Source organism: Tachypleus tridentatus, chromosome 1 (genome assembly GCF_004210375.1).
Source record: "Tachypleus tridentatus isolate NWPU-2018 chromosome 1, ASM421037v1, whole genome shotgun sequence".
Taxonomy (NCBI): Eukaryota; Metazoa; Arthropoda; class Merostomata; order Xiphosura; family Limulidae; genus Tachypleus; species Tachypleus tridentatus.
In genome coordinates, this window is record NC_134825.1 from 19,076,826 (window position 1) to 19,092,633 (window position 15,808).

The window sequence follows — 15,808 nt, forward strand, 5'->3', positions numbered from 1 at the left end:
TTCACCAACGACCAATCAAATACTGGGAAAAGTAATTACAAGCATGGCTTTAACAATTCATGCGTTACGCTTGCATGTTTGGAACTATTTGTCTTTCTTAAAAGGAGAGACTGCATCACCTAAAATCAACAGAATAAAGAATATTTGCTTCTCTTCTCAGTACAAAAATAGGACATTGAATACAATTATTATTAATATGACATGTGGTAATGTTTTTCAAATACACTCAGATTATGAGACTTTTATTTTCTTTACTAGAATAACAAAACTGCCTTACACGTGTAAGATATATATACTTATTGCACATTATAGAAAAATAGTAAAATTCTGATTGTGTCATTGCGGACTGTTTGTTTCAACCAATTTGTTTGTCTCATGCTGCAAGCTAGACGTTTTTGTTTTCATATAAATGAAAATATCTAGGTAAACATTATTACTCAAATACAAAGTGCTATTGAGTATTTTTAAGTCTTCAAAATGAATATCTAGATGTAGTTTAGTTTATAATCCTATGTGAACGAGCGGGGTCAAAGTGCACAAGCGAAGACACGTTATTATGTACTTGATGCAAGAGTTACATACCATTTACTTTATCCTACATCGTTAACTCAGCGAAAGTTTGTAATAAAGGTTTGGTTTGAATTTCGCGCAAAGCTACAAAAGGGCTATCTTCGCTAGGCGTCCCTAATTTAGCAGTGTAAGACGAGAGGAAAGGCAGCTAGTCATCACCACACACCGCCAACTGTTGGTCTACTCTTTACCAACGAATAGTGGATTGACCGTCACATTATTTAAAGTCTGTTTATTCCAAAAACAAACAAAAAAAAAACAACCAGGAAAAAATTAAAAATAAAAGTATGAACGTTTTATAACATGTAACAGGAAACGTTACAAAACAAAATCCTTCCATTCATCCATCACACCAGTGATCCCAAGGAGACTAGTGAGTATCAAGGTATGTATTCTCAGTAGATATAAGAACGCTAATTTAAGCTCATATCTTAACGACCAAGAAGAATTTTACGAGCTCTTATAGCTAACTTGATAGGTGGCGACTTGGGATTAATGTGTCACGTGGAAGTTTTAATGCAATAAACTTGTCAGACATTTCATGGGAAATGATTGCTGTCGACCCATATAGCAATACTCATCTGGTTTTTGTTTAACATCTGATTTTGATCTCAAGAGAAAGGATGCTGAGTTTCAGTGAAACGCTAGTTCTTACACATTGTTATGTGATATTCTGTAAAATGTTCTGGGTAGATTCTATTTTTTGTTTAAACGCTGAATATACATTATGCCAGCTTCAATTAGAATATACACACTCTAGAAATATCACATCATATATGAATACTAAGTGAGAGATTTAAATTTCTCCTTTAAATACAATTTATGGTTGAATAACTTAAAGTACCTCTTACCAGTTATGAGTTTACTGAACATGTTCATTTAATCTCAAGAGAAAAATTAGGATAATTTTTCATGTCAAATTAATAATCCTATTGGTACGAGGATTTCAAATAATTCTTTAATTAAAAGGCCTAACAAGGCGCAAGAAGACGTTTAATCGACAGATTCAGGTACAGTAAGTTATGGTTTTTACACAACAAGCTACTTACCACGGGTAATCAAACACCGATATTTAACTTGTAAGCACGGAGAGCAGTACAGGGAGACAAAACAATTTTTTAAACCGCGATTCGATTTAAAACTTTATTGACCTCTAAAAACCTAGGTTTGAAATAGTTTAATTTTCTTTTTCTGTTTTCAAAATGTAATAATAAACTTAATAGTTGTCACTAGTTCTTTTCATCCACGTGCAGACTGAAGATATACACTACTTACGTTTATTGAACGAACATTATCTTACGAACAAAACACAATCGTCAGAAATCAACCTACAATAGAAATATTTATATCGTACCAGTATTTACTTACATTGATGCAATACACGTGACAAAACTGGTAATAATACAGGTTTCAGTATTCTCTGATCCACAGATAACGGAATCTTTCTTCCGGTAAAAGTGGTTCTACTATTGAAACCAAAACTAAATGAAACTTCCTCAACGTGTGAAACTATAAGTGAAACTACCAAGATCCATAAACAGATAAGCTTGTAAAGACATTTGATGAAATTAATTGACTATAATTTACGTAGTAACAAATGAAATGATTAAAAGTTTGTGCAAAATAGTTATAAATTATTGATATTAATAGATAATTTATTTTCAATTTTTGAATAAAACCTACTTTTCCTCAAATAGTCATTAACTTTAGGTATCAATGCTTAGTAAGTTTTAATCTTAAGCATTTAAAAAATTAATTATTTATGTAACCCACAGATAGCAGTGTGGTAAATAGCTTTATTGACAAAGGTAAACTTTGTTTAACTAGTTAACACTTACACGCCAACCAAACATTCTTTAGATACTATTATATAGACTGTATTCTCGAAATAAAAACAGCTATAGAATGAAGAAATATAACCGGCAAATATTGATTTTACTCATATATGTATGTAATTTTTAAAATGCTGCTACTATAAACAATCGCACTAAATTATTCACGTAAGAAGGACAACTTAATAATGAATGAATAGAAAAAAAAAAGCTCATAAGACAGGTTGCAGTCTAAGCCTAATTACCGATTCTTGTTGACTAGATACATTTTGCTAATCAAATACTCGACTACGAAAGTTCCAACAGCGCAAACTATACCAGAACACCAAATGTAAAAGAAATTTCTAACGTCACTAAAGTTGAGGGTTTTGTCACCAGGAGACTCGTTCGTCAGACAGAATGTGGAGTTCCTTATTTCCCAGTTCAGCCACATAGAAACCAGATACGATTTTCTCAACCACACGATCCTACATTATTGAAACAATAATTCTATACATTAGTAAAATTAGAAGTATAATTCTTGAAGATGGTTTCAATATTTAATTTTTCACTGAGTGTAAAAGCTTTTAAACGTAGTAGAAATATTGTCACATGAATGCTTTAGGAGGCACTTTAAACAAACATCTTCTAAATAACTACAGTGATAATTATTTTGGAAATAAGAAGTTTAGACGTATTTAGCAGTAGCCTTTACAAGCAAAAAGATTATCTCACATTGACTTGAGGACATGTCTTCATACGAAACAGGTCACCACGATACGACACGTGATTGAATAGCATTTATTAGATGAACAAATAACTAATGTTCTTGCAGGCTATGAATTATTATTATTCGTTTCATTAATAAGCTGGAATGTTTTACAATACTTCGCGACACGGACTATTTTTCAATGTAACATAATCAGAACGTGGGTGAAAAATAACTGAATTCATTACCGATAAGCCTAAACGTATGAGGTTTTTGACTAGAAGAATTATTGTAACATAGCTTTTTTTATTTATATTTGACTAAGATCTGTTTGAATTATTTGTACATGCACAGTCTAATAATTACCTGTAACTACATAATATTACAAGACAGTTTAAAGTTTTACATTAATGTTTACTTATAATTTTTTTTTAAAAAAGTGTATTATACATGTAGAAAAGCTTACTTTTTATTCAAATTTTCAACAAATATTCTTGAGAGGTTTTGTCGAACAGCCATTGAATAATGCCACGGGTAATATTTCCTTTTAGACATTTGGAATTTGCAGGATTTTCCCTGTGAGACTCTACGTCCAAGCAACGCCTCTACTTCTTTCGTCCAACTCATAAATGCATGAGTGCCTTGTTCTACTTTGTCAAGAATAGTGTCAACACTAACCTCGTGAGTGAAAATACTGCCGGGGCTGTTTTCCATTTTCAGCCAAAGATCTCTCATTCTGTAATCGGTGGAAAGCTGTAACAGATAATTAGAACACTAAACTGAGATTTATCGGTGGAAAGCTGCAACAAATAATTAGAACATTAAAGTGAAGAGATTTATCGGTGGAAAGCTGCAACAAATAATTAGAACATTAAAGTGAGGAGATTTATCGGTGGAAAGCTGCAACAAATAATTAGAACATTAAAGTGATGAGATTTATCGGTGGAAAGCTGCAACAAATAATTAGAACATTAAAGTGAGGAGATTTATCGGTGGAAAGCTGCAACAGATAATTGTAACACCAAAGTGAGGAGATTTATCGGTGGAAAGCTGCAACAAATAATTAAAACATTAAAGTGAGAAATTTATGGGTGGAAGGCTGCAACAAATAATTAGAACATTAAAGTGAGGAGATTTATCGGTGGAAACCTGCAACAGGTAATTGTAACACTAAACTGAGGAGATTTATCGGTGGAAACCTGCAACAGATAATTGTAACACTAAAGTAAGGAGATTTAGTTCCTGTCACTTATCCGAGCACGTGTTATTTAAAGTTAGAATGACATAAAATCGTGTTTTCTATTGCTACAGTTGCTTATGGTCTTACACATATATATATATATATATTGTTTGTTTATTTGTTTTTGAATTTCGCACAAAGCTACTCGATGGCTATCTGCACTAGCCGTCCCTAATTTAGCAGTGTAAGACTAGAGGGAAAGCAGCTAGTCATCACCGTCAACCCTTGAGCTACTTTTTAACCAACGACTAGTGTGATTGACCGTTATATTATAACGCCCTCACGGCTGAAAGGGCGAGCATATCTGGGGCGACGGGAATGCGAACCCGCGATCCTCGGATTACGAGTCGCACGCCTTAACCCACCTGGCCATGGTGAGCCTGTATGTATATGTATATAAAGAATTATTAATCAGACACCATTTACATATGAAAAATATTATTGTAACGCTTTTTTTATGATTAACTCTAACATTTCATTGAATGCGAACGAAAGCAACGTTTTAAATAAAACAAATTAATAAGAATGTTTGTAAAATAATGTGTTCTCCGCTGGCTGAGCAGTAACTCATAAGGCTCGCGTGACTAATAATCTGGTTTCGATACCCGTGGTGGACAGAGCACCAGGGTAGTCCATTGTGTAGCTTTATGGTTAACACAATCATACCAAACAATTATAGCGTTACTCATCAACTAAACAACCCCATTCACACAACATAAGAATAAAATCATCACACTTGTTTTAGTTTTCAAACTTTTAATTTAGACAGTGTAATAAAACTGCGTATCAAGTTGAAATCCGACGTACAGTTATGAACACAAAGTAAATAATGATAAGATAGAAAGTAGGTTTTTGAGTGCTATCTATTATCGTAAGTTACCAAACTGGATGCAGAATATGAGTGGCCACCACAAACATAGCCTTTTTTGAAAAATTCAAACACAATGTTATTATTGGGCCCAACTTTACTTAAAGATATCTGTGCATGTATTTAAAACACGGAAGCAGAGAACACAAAACGTACGTTCTGTAGTAACGCCTATTGCAAAATTGCACTGCAAATTATTAATGCACAACGCTTCAGCAACAAAAAAGTCGATAGTGAAGCACAGGTGATATTTCACTGAAATACACAGATGTGATAATCCGGATGTAGTAAACCAATTTACCGTCATAAAAGTGGGCGTGTTACAGAAATAAAGAGGTTGCTTGAGTTCCCGGCTTTTGGATTAATTAAAAGTCATTCACCGGAAAGAGACGGAAAACATGAATGAAAGATAAAGTAAATACCTATTACATTGTTAGAGTAAATTTTTATTTGTTTTTTTTCTGTTTCGTTAGCCTAAGTTTTGTAAAATAGTTATAATTCATAAATAACATAAAGAAACACATGAGTTTTGATAGAGTTAAAGGCTCAAATTACTTTGCCCAAATAGTTCATAAAATGGTCCAGGAGAAACGGGAATATACCCACTTTCCTTTAAAATAGCCTATATATCTTCCATATCATGTTCTCGTGCAAAACACATACTTTTATCACACTTTATTATGATGATTATCTTTATAATAGTTTAATATACAATATATATATAAATGTTTGAATTTTAGTTGATGTGAAAGTCCCTTATGAATGAATTATACTTTAATTTCAAAACGATTGATTTGAGTTCTCTTGCTAAAACCTTGAAGAGATCGTCACTTAGTCTGTCTTTAAACCAGAACTAGTTTGTTCTACAGAAATGTCATTTATTTATGTGGTATATTTACGAGATTGACGTATATCTCTTAACAATAAGTTAGGTAAATATATTAAGCTCTTCTCCTAATACTAATGACTTGTTTATATATTTTTTCATCACAGTTTATTAAGTAACGTTTTGGATTGTTGCAACGCACAGTGGAATGAAATAAGCTGAATAATTTAGGAGAACATAACTTACTTTCCATGTATAAAACAAACGTTAACCAAGCAGTGATTAGTAGTGGTATTAAACTAACGGTAATATGTTCCTTTGTGTGGTTTGTGTTACTATGTTTAACCAACAAAGTTCGTGAATTCACAAGTAATTTGGTGCATAAATAATTTTAAAAGTCACAAAAAAGGCCATAGATTCCATCAACAATTGTGCGATTAACGAGTTATATAGAATATAAATGTGACCGGAAGAAACACTTGAAACATTGATATAGAAGTTGAATTAAAATGGGTTCTCGTTAAAACACACCTTAAAATTCCACATGATAGTTGTGTTTGCAGGCACAGTTAACTGAATCTCAGGTTTATCCAAAAGTAGTTCCAGGTCTATTTCTTTGTTTTCTCCGAGAACTGAAAGGATCACTGTACCACTGATAGTAGATAACAAAACAACGACTGCTAGATACCAGTAGGTTAAAAGCACGCTATGGGAGAAACATTGTAGGTCTTTTTGGGTTGAACCTGAAAATATCAAATACTAATTATAATCAAAAAAACAAAGGTATATATATATATATATATACACACACACACACATGAAATAAATATTTTTATTTTAAAAGTGAGTAGACGTTAGTAGAAGTGGAATAAAAACGATTTTAGTTATTGTTGTTGACAATACAGAACAAGTGAAATTGCATTTACTTTGAAAGAAAATATTTTCATACGATAAATATAATAAGTGATGAAAATGCATAATATAAAAAAAACATCTATTTTTCGTTATTTTACACTCTGTCAGCTCTTGTTATCCTATAACAGCTGTAGTTCAATACAGTGACATTAAACAACGGTGAAGAGAAAAAAAAAGGGCTAACCTGTTTAACACTTCGTAACGGGTTTAGAGATTGTTTTGAATGTCTTTACATCATAACAGCTTAACTCTCTATAAGCATGGAGTTCCTACTCTTTTCAGCAGCAGAGAATAGTAAGTTAGTATTTCCTTCACTAGGACTAAATACATTAAAGATTAAGCCTGACTTTTACTGTACAGATACACAGACAAAGTAACACATATAGGAAGTCTATTTGTTCAAACTTGAATGTTCGAGTGAAAGTGACACGGGAATATTCCCACATTTTGGTTTGGTTACTAATCCCGAACAAATGCAGTAAAAATAAGTAAGGGCATTGATAAAGCTTGAAACTTTGTTCCAGATGGATGTGTCCCTCTGGTGGGTCAGCGATAGGTTTACAGACTTACAGTGTTAAAATCCAAGGTTCGATTCTTTGCGATGGACATGATGAATCTAACTCATTTCGGAGCTATGTACGACGAAAACAACAACATAATACATGTCCTTGTAATAGAATTCAGAATGTAACCGTACTGTTAACCATGTTTACCTTGATTCAAGAAGGTTACTGAAACATGCCAAAGGTTTTCTAGAAACAGAAACTTGTTGTCAGTTATTCTCTTTTGTTGTTGAAGGACTTTAGTGATGACAGTAGAGACGACGGCTACCAGAAGCATTGACAGTAAAAGGCTTAGCCATACCTAGGTTAGAATTCGGAAAATACAATTTTGATGTGTTTTTTTTATGCTATGACTAGATAAAACTATTGTTGACTCTAGATATACATATACATTTAAAACAATATTCAAAACATTTTTTTAACAATGTAATTTTCGGCTAAAGGATATCCTAAGCTTTTAGACCTTTTCTCGATTAAAGGCTGTCTTACGGTTTTATGCGATTTTTAAGTTATTTTCTGTTTAATCAGATTATGTTAAATGCCTTCGTTACTTCCAGTAACTAAAGTATAATTAACCGGTAAAACTTTATCCTATTTAGGGTTAACTATATCTGTATATCTAGGTTATAAGCACAATATTTTTTATATATTCTTTATTACAAGTAAAGCTCTAAAAACCTTCCGTATAACATGATAGTATATTAATTCACCACTTTTTAGTAACTATGGCGCATGAATTTCGTTTTAAACATATTTCACCCTCACCTCCCAGTTGAAGATACTCAAGTACCTCAACTTCTGACGTATAACCCGAGTGTTTCCAAATAAAATTGACGTGTCATCAACGTATAAAAATTCCGTAAAGTTGACCTTGTAGCCGTGTATTTGTCTTGAAGAAAATGGCCCAAAAGCGATATCTGTTCCCTGTAAGTGAGATGAAACATCAGTTACTGCGAAGTGGTTTATGTGGTAATCTGTTATTAGTAAGTGGTTTATCAAAGTTTAATGCGGCAGGTAAGTTACAATGTAATTACTAAAGGATGTGATAAACAATTCGTTGTGAGTACAGTTTATGCATACCACAAAGGATACTACACATGCGAGTCTTTCATGTAACTTTATGAGTTCTGAAAAAGTGTTTCATATACACGCTCTCCCCAGAAGCATAGCGGTATGTCTGCAGACTTATAGCACTAGAAACCGGGTTTCGATACATGTGTTGGATAGAGCAGAGACACGCCTTCACGTACCTTTGGATTAATACTTCAAACAAACCCTATACACGTGCATGAGTAAATATCCGATGGTACATTATTGTTATTTCTACAGAGAAATTAGCGGTTTATGGTTAACTTTCTTTTTCTTTCAGTGATTTAATAATAAATTTCATTTCAGTTCACGAACTTATGAGAAAAAAAAATTGCGTATTTTATTAAATACGTTAAATTACTTTTCAATATAAACAAAAGGTGTTCGAACCGAAAATAAGGAATTATTTCATGTGAATAAAACGAAACAACTTAAACTGATCATTTAAACTTAAAGTTTAAGAGCACGATTTATAATTAATTAATTACATTATCCAGCAACTTTCAAAACTACAAAAACTATTCAAACGTTGCCTTACATAATCATACACACACAACTAGGAACATAGCAGCTTGTTCTACCTTCACATACTTATTAATTCGGGCCCGGCATGGCCAAGCGTGTTAAGACGTGCGACTCGTAATCTGAGGGTCGCGGGTTCGCATCCTCGTCGCGCTAAACATGCTCGCCCTTTCAGCCGTGGGAGGTTATAATGTGACGGTCAATCTCACTATTCGTTGGTAAAAAAGTAACCCAAGAGTTGGCGGTGGGTAGTGATGACTAGCTGCCTTCCCTCTAGTCTTACACTGCTAATTTAAGGACGGCTAGCACAGATAGCCCTCGAGTAGCTTTGTGCGAAAAACAAAAACAAACTTATTAACTCTTATAATATTCAACCACCACAATAAAGACGTAACAAATGTTAAATACTTCTTTTAGAATGCTAGCCGGAGTAACCATCACTTGGTTTGGTTTGTTTTGAATTTCGCGCAAAGCTACACAAGGGCTATCTGCGCTACCCGTCCCTAATTTAGCAGAGTAAGAAAAGCAGCTAGTCATCACCACCCACCGCCAACTCTTGAGCTACTCTTTTACTAACGAATAGTGGAATTGATCATCACATTGTAACGCCCCCACGGCTGTAAAGGCGAGCATGTTTGGTGCGACGGGGATGCAAACCCGCGATACTCAGATTACGAGTCGAACGCCTTAACCACCTGAACGTCCATCACTTGGACGGTTCAAATTAAAACTCTTTGTAACAAAGGATCAGAAGCCGTGCTTCTGTTCTTTTTCTTAACATAATAAATGGTAAAAGTGCAACATAAATACACAAAGATAGCAATACTGAAAAGAAAGAGATGTTCAAGAATTCTATAAATATGAAAATGTATGGGGGTTCGAACCCCTTGAACACATACACATATTATATATGTAAAAACGGCTGGTTTGGGTTGAGAAAATTTTTATGTAGAGGAGCGAACAACGTTTCGACCTTCTTCGGTCATCATCAGGTTGAATCTACCCAGTTGTTTTTTTTTATAAATAAATTGAATCTTAGCCAGTTAATGCGATTTTAAAATACTGCTTTGGTTTGAATTTCGCGCAAAGCTACACGAGAGTTATCTGCGCTAGCCGACCCTAATTTAGCAGTGTAAGACTAGAGGGAAGGCAGCTAGTCATCACCACCCACCGCAAACTCTTGGATTACCCTTTTACAAAGGAATAGTAGAATTGATCGTCACATTATAGCGTCCCACGGCTGAAAGGGCGAGCCTGTTTGGTGCGACGGAGATTCGAATCCGTGACCCTCGGATTACGAGTCGAGTGCCTTAGCCACCTGGCCATACTGGGCCTTTGAAATACTGAGCACAACTTTCAGTTATCTCGGATTGTTTGTTCGTAGTTAATCACAAAAATTCTATGTTGGACTATCTGTGATTTGTACACCACGGGTATCGAAACCCAATTGTTAGTGTTCTAAGTCTGCAGATTTATCTGTGAGTCACTGGGGGGCCAGTTATCTGGAGTTAAATAACAGCTCTATTTTTTACTTTCTTTAGAATACTCGGCAAATTATTCGTTTACTCTGAAAGACTTGACAGTTTATTTAAATCTATCATAATTTATGGCATTATTTTCCTCTAGGTTTTCATATTTAAATATTTCATTGATTATTTTAGTCCTAAGTAAGTCATCAACATTCTTACTATTATTCTAAACCTAAAGATATCTTAACTAATATCAAATCTCTGGAAAGACATAAATTTAAGATCTTAGTTTTGAATAAATTTTGTACAATAGCAACATAGAAAAATGTCCTCAAAATCTGCATAACGTTGGTTCAAGGTGTGCGACTTTTTTATTGAATATTCTGGATGCAAAGCTATTTAAAAATCTTCTCGCGTATCTGTTTTCTGTCTAGATTTTTTAATATTACATATATTTTAAAGAGTAACATTTCTTTGGATCAATAAAGTATTATTGATTATTATTAGTATTCTGAACAGTTAGAAGCTGAAAGAAAGTTACTTTAAACAGACATTAATATCCCTGAATAATTACTTAAAACGCAAAAGTACATCAATTCATTCATTTTTTAAAGTATATAATTCAACAGATCGGTTATGAAAAACAGTTTTAGTTGATTCAAAGTGAGTTATACATTACATTATAAACGTTTCTTTTCTCGTTAAGGGGGTAACATATGGTAATTTATGTTCTGTTAAGTTACCTAAATGTCACAATGATTTTCATGAGCCATTTGGTAAAAAAAGGAAAACACAATTTAAGAATACAATATTCGAAGTGCCATAGCAACTTACCCCACATTCCAGGAGCTTTAACATTCGACCCCACGTGTCAATTTTGTCACCAACACACAAGTTCGGTTCCATGGCGTTAACGTATTCATATCTATATTTACAATGAATGTTTAATGTCAATGTAGGCGTGACGTACTGCAGTTGTAACCTGTAGTTTATACCATTATGTAGTCAAATAACTGTTTCATGTTTCAGGGAGAACTGATTTCCAAGGTATGATTAAAAAATCGACTCCAATAAATCATTAATCTATTATGACATATACAATAGTTCGTTAAGCGAACAATCACATTAGTCCTACAATAAATATTGTTTGTTTAGTGTTATTATGCACAATTTCTACCTTAGTCCTCTTCACACGTTTTCACATCACATTCATAGCACACAAAATCAGTACGAGTTAAACAAATAATAACAGTGTTTGTAGTTGATACAGAATGCTACGACGCTTGGCGATGACATTTTTAATTATATAAAACTCTTAACCCTAATGTCGACTTTACGAATATTCGGAATACAGTGAAAGTTGGTATCACGTTTTATTTCCAGAACCTTTTGTTATATTGACTTTAAACTCATTACACGAATTTCATTACCGCGTGTTTAGTTTTTAAAATGTTAAACACGTTATAACTCGATGATGCATTTTTAATTTTAACGTAGTTTATAATTACAAACTAAATATATTTTTTTAACTTATACGATGCTTAGCCTGAACTTCGATTATATCACCCTAACACCTAAAGGAATATCAACCTAACGCCTAGGAAAGGATGTCGTTAATAAGGTGCAGGAAAAATATCATTAGTAACTTATTCTAATAACAGTTAGTGCACAGGAACACATAGAAAAGGTGAACTGAAATTTTAAAAAGACCCCAAAACTCTAGCGCTTTCGAATATTTAACTATTATTCTCTCGAAGAATAATAATCAACTATTTGAAAGCGTTAGAGTTTCGGGTCTTTTTTAAATTAGTAATTGATATTATCTTCTGATCAGAACAAAGTTTTTACAAGAAACGAAATTAAAAACGAACATAATTAAATACACTTATATTATTCGTGAAACTCACTTGAAGTAAAAATGTATTCTCAAGATGGCTGGTATGGGTATTAGCACTTTAATTTAGATAAAGTCATGATATTATATAGAATAATTATAATGTATTATTCTATGTGTTGCGTATTCTCACCGTTAACGATATTTTGTGCGTCTTTAGTGAATTATGGATAGTTCTGAAATCCATAATCTATATACTGAACAAATAGTACTCAATAATATAATTGAACAAATGAAAAATAATAAAAATGGACATTTTAAACCTTTTTAACGAATCGTGTTTATTAAATGAACATCGACGATGTAAAATACTATATTTTATTTCCAGGAAACACTCAAACCCTAGTTATTAGCCTCAAGCACTGTCAGACTTAATGTTTCAGAGAAAACTCATTAAACGGTTACGAGGGTATAACCTCAAAGGTTTCTGACGTCAGAGATAAAAGAAAACAACACATGTTGCTTTATTACTTGTGGAGTCAATAACATGACATTTCTAATTTTACCTATTTGTTTTGAATTTCGCACAAAGCTACATGAGGGCTATCTGTGCTAGCCGTCCCTAATTTAGCAGTGTAAGACTAGAGGGAAGGCAGCCAATCATCACCACCCACCGCCAACTGTTGGGCTACTCTTTTGTCAACGAATAGTGGTATTGACCGTAACATTATAACGCTCCCACGGTTGAAAGGGCGAGCATGTTTGGTGCGACCGGGATTCGAACCCGTGACCCTCAGATTACGAGTCGCACGCCTTAACACGCTTGGCCATACCGGGCCTTCCAATTATAGTGTTAAGAATTAGTATTCATGAAAATGCAAAATATTAAATAAGCAATCAAATGAATACGTAAATCGTATAATTAAAAGCAAGAATTTAAATAATAACAGCTATGAAACAATGTTACTTATAAGATATAGAATAAAGTGTAAATAACTAAGCCTAGGATATAATGTTATTAAAAAATATAACCTAGGAAAACTGGCGTTATTCAGACCAAGGAAAGAATGTTACTAAAAAACGGTTAGGACAAAATGTTATTTATAAATTACATTAATAATATAAGAACTATACAAAGTATTACTACTTTAGTGTTATTAAGATACTAGGTTGATGCTAGTATTATGTAATTAATCAGGCTTAAGAAATAATGTCCTTTATAAGACCTAGGAAAAATTTAATTAAAAAGATCTAGAAGCGAATGTCGTTGATAAGACACTATTGGCTAGGACTTAATCGAAACCAAGAGGTGGGAAGGTGCAATAGAAACAGGCCAAGATTAAAGAAACCTATTTCGAAATCAGGATTCGAAGCGCTGTGGAAACTATGTTATTGAAACAGCATGGAAATAACTAGCGAGCTGATTGGTCAAGAGGACTATATTAGAAAGATTAAATTTTGGAAGTTATTTCTATCGACTAATGAGAAACCTGATTTCATCATATGAATGGAATAAGAGATCTATGTAAATTCAATTTAAATACGAATTGGTCTGTTTAAGTTCGAATAACTTATAGTGAACGAAAATGCAGTCGTATTGGAATGAATAATAAGCTGAAAAGTAGGCCAACCGTACTTAAATGGAATTTAGTGGTAGGATGACACTGGTGGATAATTTGAATATAAGAAACACTAAAAGATAAGTAGCATCTCTGGTTGGTCATTTTATCCGGTCAATAAAATCGTATATTGTTTTGTATTACATAATAAAACCACGTAACGTCCATGTAATTCAGATGTATTAACCATCCTTCAGCTTCAGTCTTCGTCACTGTCCCTTTATTTGTAACACGTCAGTCTGTAAATATCGATTTTCATTTATATTCAAATAAAGATGTATCTATAAATTGATGTTTTAAAGAATTCATTTGTTATTTTCCATTCTTGTTACTTGAGCATATCAATATGCAATTAACTTATACGCACAGAAATATTTTTATTGATTTCCAGTTTCTTATTGTGTTTGTTCTCGTTGTAATTAGATCTGAGTTTTAAAGATATGACACCTAATTATTGGTTTGTTATTAATTTCGCGCAAAGTTACACGAGGGCTATCTGGGATAGCCGTCCCTAATTTAGCGGTGTAAGACTAGAGGGAAGGCAGTTAGTCATAACCAACCAGCGCTCTTGGGCTATTCTTTAACCAGCAAATAATGAGATTTACCGTAACTTAATAACGCTCCCACGGCTGAAAGGACGAGCACTTTTGGTATAGTGGGTATTAGAACTTGTAACCTTTAGATTACGAGTCGACTGCAGTAACCACGTGGCCATGTCGGACCTATAATACCTAACAACCGATGCGATTATACGTTTGTTAATTATGTTCAGTTTATTTTCATATTCAAATAATCGTCATTTTTTATCAGTATGGTATTTATTTTATTTTAAAGATACTTATATATTGATTAGAAAAATCGATTTTACTAGCGTTTTTTTTTTTTTTTTACTTTTCTAATTACTCATTTGAACTAACACGTTATTGTCATTCGGTACTAGTTATTTAATTTATTTGGGCTGACTTAACTTCATCCTTTTCGAAATACGAGATTCATAGTGTTTTGTTACACACAAATATCCACCATAGGCTACCAACGTTGTGCTCACTGCAAATGTCGAACTCTGAACTTCAGCATTTTAAGGTCTCAAGTGGTCAGGTTGTTAGGGCACTCGACTCGTAATCAAAAGATCGCAGGTTTGAAATTCAAAATAAATAAACAAACAAAATTTTCGCATTATATTTACCTATCGCACTCATTTAGTCTGTTTCTACCTTTAAACATGTCTCACAAAATTCCTGGTGTTGGCGGGAACTTTACTGATAAGTTAGGTTTCTAAACTGTAGAAAGGCGATCTATTTTGTTGTGAATTTCTGGCAGAGCTAAACAAGAACTATCTTCAAAATGTAAGGCTATAGATTTGTTTGTTTTAAAGTTAAGCACAAAGATACACAATGAGTAATCTGTGCACTGCCCACAATGGCTATCAAAAACCAGTTTCTGTCGTAGTAATACCTCAGACATTCCGCTGTGTAAATGGGGAGCATTCTGTTGTGCCACTTCATAAAGGATAACGTTGAACCGGTTTCCAGAATTCATGGGCCTAGCGCTTTCTCTCATATTCTTCTTCTGAGTAGTTGAAGCTGATTTAGAATATTCAGAATTTTTTTTTCTGTGAACATTATAGAATGATCTGAAGAAGTTTTTATATTATTATCGTGGATATTGGACATTGATGTGTTTGTTTGTTTGTTTGAATTTCGCGCAAAGGTACTCGAGGGCTATCTGCGCTAGTTGTCCCTAATGTAGCAGTGTAAAAGTAGAGGGAAGGCA

At 33.4% G+C, this 15,808-nt stretch overlaps 1 protein-coding gene across 1 annotated transcript; it reads right to left on the reverse strand.

Moving 5' to 3' along the window:
• Positions 1–2,241: 2,241 nt before the first annotated feature.
• On the reverse strand, positions 2,242–15,353 carry LOC143244142 (uncharacterized). Its single transcript, XM_076488329.1, has 7 exons — positions 15,222–15,353; positions 11,417–11,507; positions 8,268–8,426; positions 7,653–7,803; positions 6,556–6,767; positions 3,557–3,843; positions 2,242–2,869 (listed from the first exon to the last, which is right to left on the reverse strand). Exons 1-7 carry the CDS (start codon positions 15,257–15,259, stop codon positions 2,644–2,646), a joined length of 1,164 nt encoding a protein of 387 aa, XP_076344444.1. The 5' UTR covers positions 15,260–15,353; the 3' UTR covers positions 2,242–2,643.
• Between the last annotated feature and the right edge of the window lie 455 nt (positions 15,354–15,808).

Excerpts from the sequence above, each read along its gene's own strand:
- LOC143244142 (XM_076488329.1), bottom strand. The coding sequence starts at position 15,259 with ATGTTTAAAGGTAGAAACAGACTAAATGAGTGCGATAG. Across the intron at positions 7,804-8,267 it reads TGAGTATCTTCAACTGGGAG|GTATGGCTAAGCCTTTTACT; the intron begins GTGAGGGTGAAA and ends ATTCTAACCTAG. Across the intron at positions 6,768-7,652 it reads AGTAACCTTCTTGAATCAAG|GTTCAACCCAAAAAGACCTA; the intron begins GTAAACATGGTT and ends TGATATTTTCAG.